Below are 14,497 nucleotides of genomic sequence, written 5' to 3' on the forward strand. Positions count from 1 at the left end.
CAACGGCGCCAAAAACTTGATGTGGCTCATTGTGACACTAGCAAGTGCACTAGCCGTTCAAGTAGTAAAGTATTGAATAAAGTATCGTTCTCACGAGGATTTAGGAAACAATTACCAATACTAAATTAGTCACTTCTTATCTAATCAACAACAAATCAAAACTTTATTCAAAAGCTAAAAATCCTTAACTAAAATCCATCTAAATTATTGGCCCAATTGCTTTCAATTCAGGTTAGAAGAGTAAGCAATTAATGTCAATCTCAGAATTCAGCAATCAATCAAATTGAATCATTCGAATAGATCATGATTGAGCCTCTTTCAAGTGCATGTTCATCCTATGCATGAGTGATGATCCTCAATCTCTATCAAGGATCTAATTCCCATGCATGCATTTCTTCAAACACTTCTAAGGTATCAATTCAAATCTAAATTGATCACCAACTGTATTGTGCAAGTTATATCTAACCTTGCATCCAATTCGGTTCTTGAATAGTAGATCTGAATTCCTAGAGTCTTTCTCAAGCACTCTAAGAATTCCAAGCTTAGATCAATTCGGCCAATCTGAAAATTTGCAGATCTGAATTCTCTTTCAAGCAATTCAGATCTTGCAATGATCTGAGTTTTGAAAGTTTAATTGGATGAATTGTTCTACAATTAACCCCTATTCAAGAAATATCAAGAACAATTCACACCCATTCGAATGAATCAAAAAGAAATTGATTGCTGATCTGAAATTTTACAAACTTAATTAAATCAAGAAAGAATGAAAGAGGGAGAAAGAAAAATTTACAACAAGGAAGTTGAATTCAAATCAAAGGAAAATGAAACTAGAATGAAATTATTACAATAGATCTCTGAATCAAAAACCCACAATTTCGAACTCACCTTCTCTTCTTGCTAGCTTGACTTGAACTCCTTCAGCCCTTATTCTTCTCCTCCTTGTGCTTAGCCCTTCTTCTCTTCTCTTCTCTTCAATGTGTTCGAACCTCTAGGAGTGGGAAAGCCTTGATCTCCAGCAATTGAACACCTCTCCCCCCTCTAGAGGCCTCCTTATATAGATTTTCAAGGGGCTCTTGCCCCTTCTTGAAGCCTCTAGAATGGGGTGTATTACACCCTCTTCTTGAACTTTCTAGAGTTCTCTCTTGAAAGCCTTCTAAGGGTTGCCGCCCCTAGCTCTTTGGGCTACTATTTGGACTGCACTTAGGCTCCCTCTTAGCACATGATAGATACACTCTAGACTGCTCTTTTGGGCTGAGAATGGGCCTTCTCTGCTGGGCCGAATTTTACTCTTTGCTAGGCTTTCTTTTCTTGGGTTTTCTCAAGGAATAAACTTGTACTTCTTGGGCTGAAGTGCTCTTGCTTCCATAACCGGGCTAGGCTGAATTTGGTCTTTTTGGACCTTTTCTTACCTTTTGCCTTCTTTTTCTTAGATTAATTACCCCTGAAATATTTTCTTAGCATTAAGCTAAATTAGGGCAAAATTAAATAAAACCGGCATAATAATCCATGCAAAGACCTCATAAATTATAGATAAATTGTATGTTCATCAATGGGTCAACCCGCTGACCCAATTGTCAAGTCTGATTGGGACTATTTATGCATTGTTAGAAGTTTCCACTCTTTAATTTTTTCTATTTAGTCTTTACTCTTTATTGTTTCCTCTTTAAATTGTTAAATGGTCAAGTTTTTTTATTTTATATTTGGAATTTTAAGGTTAATTCCTTTAGTTTTGACATTTTTCATATAGTTTTTCTTTATTTTTTTAAATTTCAGTTATTTTTTAGGATGAACCGAAATGACCCATGGGTCAACCTTAACCCAAACATTTAGGATTAGGGTCTAGAATTTGATAACCCAACCCGAAATCAACCCAAAGTGTCTTGACCCAACCCGAACCCGACCCACCCAACCCAATTGCCAAGTCTAGTTGTAACTAATTTCAGAACTGTTCTCACAGAGTCACACATATCACCCACTTCTTTCAGCAAGAAACACACACAGAAACTCAAAAACATGTGTTGTAACAGGTTTCACCACTGTTCTCACACCTATTACTCACTTCCATTAACAACAAACATCCAGAAAATCACTTCCTATACATACCTGTGACCTTTCAGATCATTAACGCCCCACGTGAACTGTTGCAAACAAACTGATCACCGATAGTCCCTCTTCGATACATCGATTAGAGGGTTTTTCTAAAACTCCACTGAAACAGCACTTTCTACTGCAACTGGAGGCATGGATACCTCCCTAGACAAGAAACGACCACTCCTTTTTATTCTCTCTTTAATCCTCCAGGTAATCACCAAGAAACCTCAAAATCGATGTGTTGAAGGCGCTGAGAAGAAAAAAAAAATCTAGGAAGAAAACCAGGGCTCTGATACCATGTTAGTTAGTCAACCAGACCTAATTTACTTCCTGAAATAAAAAGGCAAGAAAGAAAAAGGGAGAAAGAAGGGGAAGAAGAGAGGAAGAGAGAAAGAGAGGAGAAGATGAAGAGATGGTTCGACTGGTCTCCAGAAGAGAAAAAGACCAGTCTCCCAGCCGACCAAAATAATATATATAGATTTCTAACTTTAAGTACAATGACTTTGTGCCCCTCTTTATGTATGGGACACTATTTAATCCTGACAACTCAGTAAGACCGTTATGAGAGTGTAAGGCTCAATTTGGAAAGAGTACAAATACATACAAAATACAAGGTTTTGCACTCTACATATTTGCATTTGTACTCCTACCAAACTGAGCCTAAGGAAATTCAGTACCAAACTAGGTGCTTTTCTCGAATCCCCACGTGTCACCTATCATGCATCCTCACCTTGTGTTTTGCTTCACTTGGTAGAATGTTCATTGCATATTTGGCTTCATAGTATTGTAAGGGTCTTGATAACTAAGGCCAGTGCTTCATGACGTTCTTCTGTCAACCAATGGTATTGGACATGCCCATGCCCTTACACTCTCTTTATTATACAAGTTAATTTTTTTTGATAAATATTATACATGTTAATTGAATAAGATATCAACCAATGGTGTTGGGCACGTCCTTTCTAAAGCACACAATTCTCTTCTCTTCTTTTCTTCCTCTATTTCTCTCTTACTTTTCTTCCTACCATTCCCATAACCAGCAACGAATCATCCAGATTAGCAATGAAGGTAATGGGGATCAATCCAAGCATTATAAGACCTATTCTCGTAAGAAGGCCAACAAACAGGTTCTGATTTGGCATGAGGAAGACTCTTGGGACTTGGACTGAGCAGATCAGGGGTATTTTTATCATTTCAACTAGTCCTGTGTGGACCTGGGTTATAACATCTTGTTCCACTAGTTTAGTAGGGCTTATCTTTCAGTTTCCAGTTTATTTGCATTAGTAGTGATGAAGGAGAATTTGGCCTTTTTTCTTGTTCGACCTGCAGGTCCTCGAACTCCGGGGACTCTTTGAAGCTCTCGATGGCCTTTTTTCTTTCTACGATGGCAATCTCGAAGATTTCAGTGCGCTCCTTGACCGTGGCCTCGAGGTTCGCGACCTCCCGCTGAAGCCGTTCCTTCTCCTCAATCAATGCGGAGATTTGCCCTTCCTGGGACAAGATCAACTGCTTCTGGGCCTCATCCCCCTTTTTGGCTCTATGTACCTCACCCCGGGTCAGGTCTAGCTCGCGATGGAGCTTCTGCACCTCCGGCTTAGCATCACGAGCCTCCTTTATGGAGATCGCCGATTGGAAGGCCAGCGTGTGACCAGCAACGTTAGCCTACCAAAAGAAAACAGAGATCAGTAAAAAAAAAAAGAGAGAGAAGAAAGAAGGAAGAAGAAAAAAGCGGAGCGCTTACCACCATACAGTGGCTGCCGATTAGTCCCAAGAGCCGGCCCGGAGACATCTCTGCCCACTTCGCGACTTCATCGTGGAAGACAGCACCCTGACTCTTACGTATGGCTTGCACGTGGTCCATGATGCTCTCTTTCAAGCTCGGAAAAGTACCCTCTGGTGCAGTATCCGCCTCCACGGGTGCGGACGAACTCTCCGGCTCTTGGGGGTGAGCTCCCTCGCGATGGACCTCGTCCATAACCGCCTCGGGAGCAACAGGTCGGACCTCTTCCTGGGGAGGCGTAGTGGAGACCGGCTCCACGATTAAGACTTCAGGTGACAGACCGCCCTCCTGGCGCGGCCTCTTCGCAGCCCTCTTCTTCCCCTTCTGGGAGATCCTCAAGAGACTTTCTGCATTGACCGGCATGGTAGCTGCAAAAACAAAATATAAGATTAGCCACGAACTAATCAGAATCTTAACAAAGCAAAAACCCAAGGCGACCTACCAGGACTCAAGCCGGCCTGCACGAGCTTGTCTTCGGCAAGGTAGCCCGCACAGAGGAAGCCGAGCTCCGCCCAAGACTTGAGCGTCTCCCTTGTCCTCAGATCTAGTCTAACACCAGAATCCTGAATCGCCAGCCTCCAATGGGTTGGGAAAGGCCACCCCTCGGGGTTACGGACCATGAAGTAATCTCGTTTCCAGGCCGGGATCCTATTGGGGAGTTCGTACAATAGCTTATAGCCCAGGCGAGGAGACAGGTAATAGGTTCTCCTATGCTCGAGAAGAGCACAAGAAGAGTTTTTCTTAATTGACAAAATAGAAGAAAAGATCTCGAGGTTGAGGAGAAGACAGTACTCGTAAAAAAGTGAGATGGTCCCTACATTGCGGATGGAGTTCGGGTGTAACTGGTCTATGGTAATATCAAAAGACTTCAGGACCTCTACAATTAAGGGGTGCAAAGGAAGACGAAGACCATCCACGAGCTGCTTTTCAAAAATCACGATCTCGTTGTGATCGTGTTCTCAAGGGAAGTTATCTAAGTGGAGACTGTAGGAGAACTCTCTCGGGAAGTTGTACCGGCGTACTAAGGCCTGAAGCCGGTCCAAGGTCATTGTTGAAGGGCCAAAGTTGCCCGGCACCCGACCTTGATGAGAGGTGGATGCCAGACTACCAGAGGCCTCTCGCGCCTCCCGGGGTGCCTGTACCTCGGGAAGGCCATGGACTGCCTCTAAGCCCAAAGTAGCCTCGTCTCGGCTACCGACCTGGGTCGAGGTACCCTCCTCGACCTCGTCTAAAAGACTATTAAAGCTAGAAGAAAACATGGAACAGAACCGAACTAAAAAGGAAAGTGAAGGGAGACTCACCAAAGAAGGACGACTATACTGGAAGAAAGTGGCGAACTGGAAAACCCGAGCTAAAGAAGCTAAGCACGACCTCAGATTGAAGACTAGTAAGCTTGTGACGAAGGAAATGAGTCTCGGGTCTCCCTATTTATAGCCACTGTATCGAAGAAGCAATGGTCAAGATCAAAGCAATCCGACGGCTCCTAAGAAAACCGGTTGCACGACCCTCGAGATCGAAAATAGTTTAGCGCGTTTTTGACATTCACGGAGCCTATAGATTGCATGACGTCCGCGCGTGAACCGCACGCGACCCATCTGATAGAACAGCCAGACTTCAAACCGAATCCACTTGGCACATCGTGAACTCCTCAAACTAGGTCAAGACCCCTAGCTCGAGGAGTGGGGGGCAATTGATGAAGGAGAATTTGGCCCGACATCGTGACAGGGAGACACGTGGACATGACTCGACATAAGCGACAACTCGACGTAATCAGATCGGCACGTGGACATGACTCAACACGGGTGACAGCTCAACATAAATCAGCTCGCTACAAAGCGAGTTGGGGTACGCTAGTACCCCGAACTAAAGTCACTTCGAGCTAAGATCATCCTGGTACTAGATCGCGACCAGGATAACGGAACCAAGTTCGTCACAGATCAAGGCCAGACAGATGGATCACCTCGGTCCAAGGGCACTTCAGCATTCATGTCAGGGCGGACCTAAGGAGCACGAGCTCGAGAAGCTCGCTACCAATCAACTCGCCATCAAACAGCCCAATGTCCTACAGGCAACTCGCCTAACCGTTCAGACCTCCGCATGGCAACCTCGAGGAGCACACCACCGTACTCTATATCCCACAGGACCGTACTTTGTAACGGTTACATTAGTTCACCAACTCCCCGGTTCTGACGGGAAGGGACAGTATTACCGTTTGACGGCGTTTCGCCCACCTAACACGCAAATAAGTCCCATCACAGCAGGGATCCAGTAACCATTCCACCAACCCGCATGGACCCCAGTATATAAAGACTCCGCCCCCCAGGGGCGAAGGTACGTTCTATTATTATTGTTGTGTGTGTAATCTTCGCTCTCTAGCTCTCTCACTGTTATCATCTTCAAGCTCTCTACTACCACTGTGTTTTAACTTAGCCATCGGAGTGTCCTTGTCAGGTGAGCCACCCCGAAATCGTTGACTCATCTCTTTCAGGAACCTAGTTCTCGTCGTTGCTGGCAACTAGATCATATCCAGCAGGGAGCAGCCGGATTACGCCACATCAAGTAGATAGGAAGCTTTCTTGATGCACAAGACAAGGAGTGGCATTTTTGTAATTACGCTAAACAGTATTCCGGGTCACAAGTCACTCTATATAAATAGATGTATTATCTTACTTTTGAAGCTAATTAATGAATGAAGATTTCTTAAAAGCTCTCTTTCTGTATGGAGTGATTCCTACAAACCCTATAGTGATTTTGGGACCCCTTGGAGTGATTCCTTGAGATTTCTCTCTCTTTTCTCTTTCTCTACCCTTTCTACAATCTTTCTCTCTTCCTCTCTCAATGGTTTAGGTATATCTCTTTTTAACTACCATTCATTTCCTACTTACACCAAATCTGTTCTCCATATGATCAAGTCTTTGAAATTTGTATGTTCCCCGTAGATCTTGCGAATTGTTTTCTACAAAACCAGCTTGCAGTGTACACATATATACATATGCATAAAAATACGCATGGATACATAAAAATAGATGAATAGGTAACTAGTTTTTATTCAAAAAGAGCAAAATATATATAAAGAATGCAAACCTTTCTCATTGAAGAAAGAAATCTCTTATTCACAATGCCAGCCTGAAATTCACCACATAAGAATAATTGTTCCTTCATGTCAGCAGCAATTATATACCATGTCTTCTTCAAGTGCATAAACTTTGATACAAGGAGCTGAAACTGACCGTTTCTCTATTCAAAAGCAAGCAAACAACAACAATATCCGCCTCTCTAGCAAAATCATAAAGATCTTCAGGACCACCCTTCTTATCAACCAGAGAATTGTAGGCATCACTTTGAATGTTGAATGCGGGCGATCTAGCAAAAGAATCTACAAGATAGTGAATAAGTTGCTATTCCATAGCCACACATCTTAGTGTGCTAACTTAGTACACAATCTAAATATTTCTCAATACCATTTGTTTGACAAGACTCCAGCAAATCTGAAGTCCATCTCCGTTTTGTAGCAAGGATTCTCACACCAAAAGGTCTCAAGCGTTTTGCCAAATCAATCCCTATATTTCCAAATCCCATAATAAATACCTGCATTGACAAACAATATTATTTATAAGATTATGTGAAGCTAGTTTGCATTTTGCAATCACTTAAAATAGTGTCCTGCCATCATATATGTGAATAAAAAATGAAGCAGAGACACAAGGATGGGCAGCTCCATTAAAAAACAATTAACTAAAACCCTTCCAAGTGCTGTTAGTTGATTCCTAGTGGTAACATGTGGAACAATTTTGAGCAACCTCATAAATAATTGATTCATGCATCTGCTAACACTAAAAGCTCCTGTATCAACAACATCAATGTGCTAATATCTAGAAAAGAAACGTAGAAAATTGGAAAAAAATCATACATAGAGGAGAACATCCACCAGCTATTGATTATTGAATGTAGGTCAAAACTTTTATCTTTCATGAACTAATTCATAGTAGAATTCATTTTGAAGTTAAAAACAGTCTATATAGTCAGCCTGTTGATCACTATCGGAACCTCTAGGACATCTTCTCATCCTCCCTGTAGGTATGAAAAGTAGCATTTAACTGAGACTTCTTGCACACCAATGACTCATGAAATTGAAAAGCATCTGTTAAAATTGATTTGTTGCACTTCAACGACAATATAACCATTAGCAAAAGGTGGTACAAGTAGAGGCCTTCTGTACTTGGACACCATTACCTGGTTTCTGTGAGGGCTAATTACTAAAATATACCCTATGGTTTGAGCAAAACATTTCGAGTATACCCTGTGATTTGCAAAACTAATTGGATATACCTTGTAAGATGGCCCCACATACAAATAGGCCATCCCTTAAACAAATGTCTAGCGCAGTTTTCCAGTTTCACATGTCCATTAATTTCTTTCATAATCCCAATTTTACCCCTCTTTCTCTCCTTCCTCTCCTCTCCTTTTCTCTTTTTGTTATTGTGCATTGTCTTCAATCTATGGCCCAAACACAGCTTCCTCTTTTGGATGTTAGAAAAAAAAACATATTTAGAACAAAAAACAAAATAGACTTTACAACTTCCAAAAAGACAATAGACAGAGAAAAGAGCAACTTAGGTGCCCCTCATTGCTTTCAAACTCCACTCCATCAAACACAAACAAAAAGACAAAAATACTATTCTAACCGTGACCAATGAAATTCCTTAAACGTATACAAGAATAGTAGTAAAAATGCCATTGAAAAGTTAAAGAGGTAGCGAGAGAGCATAGGAACAACATTTCCCTAATGCCTCTCCCAAGATTGCTAATCCAGCTGATGATGGTGCTAGGCATTATTTTGTCGTTCAAATGCCAATTATGTGGAAGCTTTGGTATTCTAAAGTTATTTTGTTGTTCAAAATAATTCTCAATCTCCTAAAGCTTTAATTGATGCAAGTTCAGGTTTCCTCTGAATGGCTGACAGGCTGAGCTGCTGGGCATTTAACCATTTGGATCCTCAAATTCAACACATTGTTAATAGGGATTTTTCAGTTGATGTTGGCATTTGCATTAATTTTGATGGCTCATTCAAGGATGGGAGTAGTACAGCAGCTATGGTGACAACGGGGTATGATGGAATTCTACAGGTAGCTGTTTCAGGTCGTCTATTTGCAGATGCTCAATCTTCGGAAGCTCTTGCTCTGCTTTTGGCAATTAAATGTGCTTCAAGTTTCTGTGGCAGAAATGGGTTATTGTCTTTCAATCATCAATCTGTTAAAGAACAGAAAATAATGGTAGCTCCTTGCGGATGTAGTGCCTTCTTTGAAGGTGCCCAAGTACTTCTCTCTTCTCTCATTTCAGGGAGTTGAGGGCAGAACCCCATTAACAGAGGGAAGCTGACATCCATTCTCCCCCTTTCTTTCTCACTCCCGATCTACCTCTTTAGACACACAACAAGGGCATGTTTTGAAAATTTAATGAACAGTGAAAGGCCTTTTTCACCCTTTATTTGTTTTCCGTAAATCTTAAGGTTGAATGCTTTAACAATGCATATTTAAGCAGTGTTGGAAACTACAGGGTATCTTTAAGTACTTTAGTGAATTTTGACATTTTAGTTAAAACATTGAACATCTTGCTAATTTGCTGGATCACACTGTAAGTATAGAAGTTAATTTTTCAGGAATTTGATTATATTGCAAACAATTCCATGATGTCACAAAATAAGATACATAAGAACAATGAACCAAGATGATCAAAACAGATTAAATATGAAAATGCATCATGGTAGCAACCAGAGAAAGAGAAACTCACAGTTTTCCCAAATAGGGTTTCTCCAATTGGTTCTCCTAACCTTTTCTGGTCTACAGCAATTTGCATCTCCTTCTACAATAGTACCACAAAACAGAAAAGGTAATCAGATCAAAAATAACATAGAAAGAAAATTATGTTATTATGCAATTACCCTATAACAAACCAGGAGCTACGGGTACAATTAAGGCAAAGCTTGCCCAATGGACCCTCTCTCCCGCAAAGTGTTTGTAGTTTAGATGGTAGGTTAATTGGGTCAGTTTTTAATGAGTTAATAGTAGTAGAAAATTAAGAGACTTTTATAGATTTAAATGTCAGGTTAATCAGTTTTTAATGAGTTAATGCCTATAAAAGTCTCTATATTTTCTATAGATAGAAATATAGATATTAATCTCTCATATCTTCTGTCAAGACTTAAAAGGAGGATCAGTTTTCAATTCTGGCCTAAGACTGATCTGGTGAGGCGAAACTCTCTATTTTCTATTCTTTCTTTGGTTGTAGTGCCAAAGAATAATTCATTTAGGGTTCAGCCTCAAGTGTTGATGGAGACGTAATAGGTAGAAGTGGTTCTTCCTCTGCTCAAATGATGAAACTAGATAAAAAGGGCTTCTTTTGAACCATCTACTGTTCTATCTCAACCCTTAAAAGGGGTATCCCTAATTGGAGAACAGGTGCTGCTCTGGTTTGGTGTTTTTGGACCTGCCACACTGGTGTATGAATGTGGAGGTGCATTTTTTGGATTGGAAGAGATTGCTCCAGGGTACAAGTGAGTAACTGAACCATTTCTGGTCTTTGGACCTTGTTTCTTGGTGATTAGATAGTCACCATAGTGGCAGACTGATGTTGAACTCTGTTTTAAATGGGTTATACACTTCTTTTGATCTGTGTGAATCTGTTAACAAGAGGAGATATAAGGAAGATAGGTGGTGGCCTTTCATCCGGTCTTTTATCTCTTTTGGGCTTCTCTCCTTCTCTTGAAAAATTCTTGCATTCCTTTCTTCCCACACGGACCAGATCAGCGCTGCTCTTGCACACCTCCACATAATTCTTCCTCTTCTGTGCTACCAAGGGAAGAAAGCAGGATCAAAAAACAAACTTGCATCTGCTGGCCTAACCAACCTGCACCCAAACAATGAGAAGAGTCACTCCCATAACTCTGCAGTAAATGAACAAGATATTAGTATATGGTTACAGTCCTCACCATGTGACCTGCAAAGAATACACCAGGAAGGTGAGAGACAGAGAAAAGGTCTTCTCTTTTGTAGAATGTCAAAGGTGTTTATTTTCCCATAATACACTTCCCAACAAAAGGCCATAACCTTAGGGGGGGCCAGGCCTGCACCAAATTTCCTTAAAAGGGAAAGGCTGGTTGGGGGTAGACTAAGTAATGGATTTAAAGAAAGAAGCGCATGAAAAGGATCCACTCTGCCGAGGTGTCCAAATCCGATTATCAGGTTCAGAAGGGTCCAAACATACTATATCAAGTAGACTTAGCAGATTTGTGAGAGACACAATTTCCTCTTCCCTTAAACCTCTACGAAACCCAAAGTCCCAATTTGGTGTTAATGGATCGTTCATAATGGAAAAAAACTTTGACACAAAATGCTTTTTATACCTTGAAACAGAGAACAAAGAAGGGAAAAGGTCCTTCAATGGAGCCTCTCCCACCCAAGTATCCTCCCAAAATAGGACTGAGTTACCATTGCAAACACCATACCTAACAAAAATGAGAAACCGAGGAAGAATGCCATGAATAGCTTTCCAAGGTGTTGCCAAGGTTGCCCGCCATGATACCCTAGCATCCTTTCTGAGCGACCATGAATACTACCCACCACCTCATGCCAAAGTCTCTTTCTCTCCACTATCCACCTCCACAGCCACTTCCCCAACAACGCTTTATTTTTTTAATCAAATTCCCTAACCCCAATCCCTCTTCCTCTTTATTTTGGCATACCACCTCCCATTTTATCAAGTGATCCTTTTTACTCTCCCCCGACTCCCAAAGAAAATCTCTCATCAACTTCTCTAGCTTCTTAGCATCCCTAGGTGGTATCCTAAACACGGACAGGAAATAGGTTGGTAAGTTAACAAGTGGACACCAAAAGCTAACTTCTTTTGGAACCTCTCTACCACAATGTTAACTTCTTTTGGAACTTCTCTACCACTGGACACCAAAAGCTACTCTCCCTAGGGTTTGCCCCTAGCGGAAGCCCCAAGTAAGATAGGCCAGGACGAGATAGAACATCCTAAGCTTCTTGCCATAAACTCCACCTCCCTATCCTCCAAGTTAACACCAACTACACAACTCTTTTCGAAGTTGACACTCAAATTTGACAATCTCTCAAAGCTTCTAACCAAGTCCTTGAGAGTTCTCACTCTCTCAATATCATCCCCGTCACAGAAAATCAGAATATCATCTGCAAATTGGAGATGAGTGACCGAATCCCATCCCTCCCTATTCTCCACCCTTTAATCACATCTTCTCTATCAGCCTTTGAGATCATTCTACTAAGCACCTTTGCTATTAGAGTGAAGAGGAAAGGTGATAGAGGGTCCCCTTGCCTGATACCTCTATAGGCTGAGAAGAAGTCCTTCACCACTCCATTAACCAAGACAGAGTAATGGCAGGAACTAATACATCCAAAATTCTAACTACACCACTTATTCCCAAATCCACAATTTCTCAATACTTGTACCAAAAAATGCCAGTCCACCAAATCATAGGCCTTCTCTAGATCCAACTTACAAACAAAGCCTTTTCTTTTAGATCTTCTCATATCCTCCACGCACTCATTAGGGTATCAGAAATTCCTACTGTTACAGGAGGGTATCAGAAATCCAACTCCACAGACAAAGCCCTACTGCTATAGGAGGGTATCAGAAATTCCTTGTCAAGTGGAAATGCAAGCCTATGTTTGACTGTTCTTGGATCACTGCTCAAGACTTTCATCATCTCAACCCAGATCTTTATGAAAGACACCATGCTTTTAACTGGTCAAGGCCAAGTTATCAAGCCAGGGAGAGATGATAATAAAGGGATGTGGCGATTGGGAAATAGCTAGGCCTTCATTTTTGGGGAGGGGAGAGGAGGGATTTGCAAGAATTGCTTTCAAGCGTTTTGATAAGATTAAAAGAGAAGAAAAAATTAAAAAAAGAGAGAAAAGCAGATAGAAAAAAATCTGGGACAAGGAAGAGGGTGAGGAAAGTTACTTTGCAGAGGAAGAGTAAGGGGACGGAAGGTTGGGGGAGGTCGGAAGTAGCGGGAGTAAAATGAAGTTGTTTCCTGGAATGTCCGGGCCTGAAGGAGGAGGAGCTGCATCCCTTTTAGCTTTATGGAAGGAAAGAAATAAAAGATTGTTCCAGGACAAATCAAAAGGCATTGAACTTGTGGTAGCCTTAGTTGGAAAGCTTGTTTCGAGCAGGGTCTCGATTCTCCTAGAATTTGAGCAGTTTAACAATGTAGATCTAGTAGAAATTTTTTGGGGTGTTCTTGAGTTCCCAACCTGTTGTAACGTGTTTTCCTAGAGTCTTGTTGGTCAGGTGTTACCTTTAACACCCAATAAGTTTGTACCTATCTTTTCTTTTTAATAAATTTTTCTTCATACTCTTTAAAAAAAAAAAAAAAAAAAAGATGATAGGAATCAATCAGCACCCTTAAAGACTTATTCTAGAAAGAAGACCTCACCACAGATATATGTATGGATGTTTTACACAGAGATCAATGAAGTTTATTGAGTTTTCTTGATCTTACACTAATTATAGTAAGTGATTCTAGGCACCTCCTGAGTGATTGTGATTCCGTGTATTCTCTCCTTTCTTTCTCTCTTTATTTTCTTTATCATTCCTTCAAGAAACCACTGCATTCATCAACAGTCATAAGTTTTTGATTGAGAAGGTTATTTCACATTCTCTAAGGATTGGCATTGGGTTGGTCCTACATCACTCAAACTTTCTCTCCAGTTGCTAGAATTACCTTTTGAGTCATCATCTTCCTTGTTGTTGTAGACACCCTAAGCTGACCAGTATGAGAACTATGAGAGAATATAGCTAATTTGGCATGTAATAGACTACAATTACAACTTTTGATGCTTTCATAAACTAGGGTTTTTTTTATCAGTACATAAACTAGGAAATTATGTAATTTCAAGATTATGGGAATGAACGTACCTGCTTCCTGAGAAGGCTCAGTATCAGGTATATGGCCATTTCTGCACATGATGCTGCATTTCCAGTTACATTCCCAGGAATTCTAGCAACTTTGATTCCATATCTTGTAGCAGCATCAACATCAACACCTGTAAAATATACATATTACAGCGAAGAATGAGTTTATGACAATAAATCAATTCGAGTTGGACAAAAATAATATTTTAAAAAGCTCCTAATTTTTCCTAGTTTAGTGAGCAATGAAATGACCTTCCAATCCAACACCAAACTGAACTATCAACTTCAAACGAATTGCACAATCAATAACTTTGGAATCCAGTTTCTTCATTTTCGGAACACAAATATCATAGTTGCCAATGACAGAGGGCACATCATCAAGGGGGACATCATCGACCTACAGAAATTGAAGATACAATTAGCCTATCAGAAAAAAAAAAAAAGTTGAAGATACAATCACTCAACAGATCATTTTATGGAAAAGAGTAGGCCTTAGTTAAAGGAAAAAATCTAAAGCAAGCAAACTCTGAAAATTCAACTCAAAAGAGGAAACAAAGGAAATTCAACAAGATAACCAATATCTAAGCTCTAAGCTCTAAAGGAGATTGAGATAAAAAATGAGACACAAGATTTATAACAAGCAAAACCAGCCAGCAATAGAAGCAGCCCTCAGATGAT

The 14,497-nt window shown here is 40.7% G+C and overlaps 2 protein-coding genes across 9 annotated transcripts in view; both read right to left on the minus strand.

The window, feature by feature from the left end:
- The window catches only part of LOC104587840 (D-isomer specific 2-hydroxyacid dehydrogenase family protein), a 52,378-nt gene that overhangs the window by 34,461 nt on the left and 3,420 nt on the right, over positions 1 to 14,497 (minus strand). For all 8 annotated transcript variants that reach the window (XM_088887902.1, XM_010245580.3, XM_088887901.1 and 5 more), the window contains 6 exons: positions 14,072 to 14,216; positions 13,823 to 13,950; positions 9,659 to 9,730; positions 7,330 to 7,456; positions 7,099 to 7,244; positions 6,953 to 6,994 (listed from right to left, as the gene is read on the minus strand). In XM_088887902.1, the coding sequence (XP_088744028.1) occupies positions 6,953 to 6,994; positions 7,099 to 7,244; positions 7,330 to 7,456; positions 9,659 to 9,730; positions 13,823 to 13,950; positions 14,072 to 14,216 (660 nt within the window). The remainder of the gene's footprint in view (positions 1 to 6,952; positions 6,995 to 7,098; positions 7,245 to 7,329; positions 7,457 to 9,658; positions 9,731 to 13,822; positions 13,951 to 14,071; positions 14,217 to 14,497) is intronic.
- LOC148791703 (uncharacterized) lies at positions 1,886 to 6,946 on the minus strand. Its single transcript, XM_088887905.1, has 2 exons — positions 3,830 to 6,946; positions 1,886 to 3,750 (listed from the first exon to the last, which is right to left on the minus strand). The coding sequence occupies exons 1-2, from the start codon at positions 4,229 to 4,231 to the stop codon at positions 3,331 to 3,333; spliced, it is 822 nt and encodes a 273-aa protein (XP_088744031.1). The 5' UTR covers positions 4,232 to 6,946; the 3' UTR covers positions 1,886 to 3,330.

This window comes from Nelumbo nucifera, chromosome 5 (assembly GCF_055504915.1).
Source record: "Nelumbo nucifera cultivar China Antique chromosome 5, China Antique-T2T, whole genome shotgun sequence".
Lineage (NCBI taxonomy): Eukaryota > Viridiplantae > Streptophyta > Magnoliopsida > Proteales > Nelumbonaceae > Nelumbo > Nelumbo nucifera.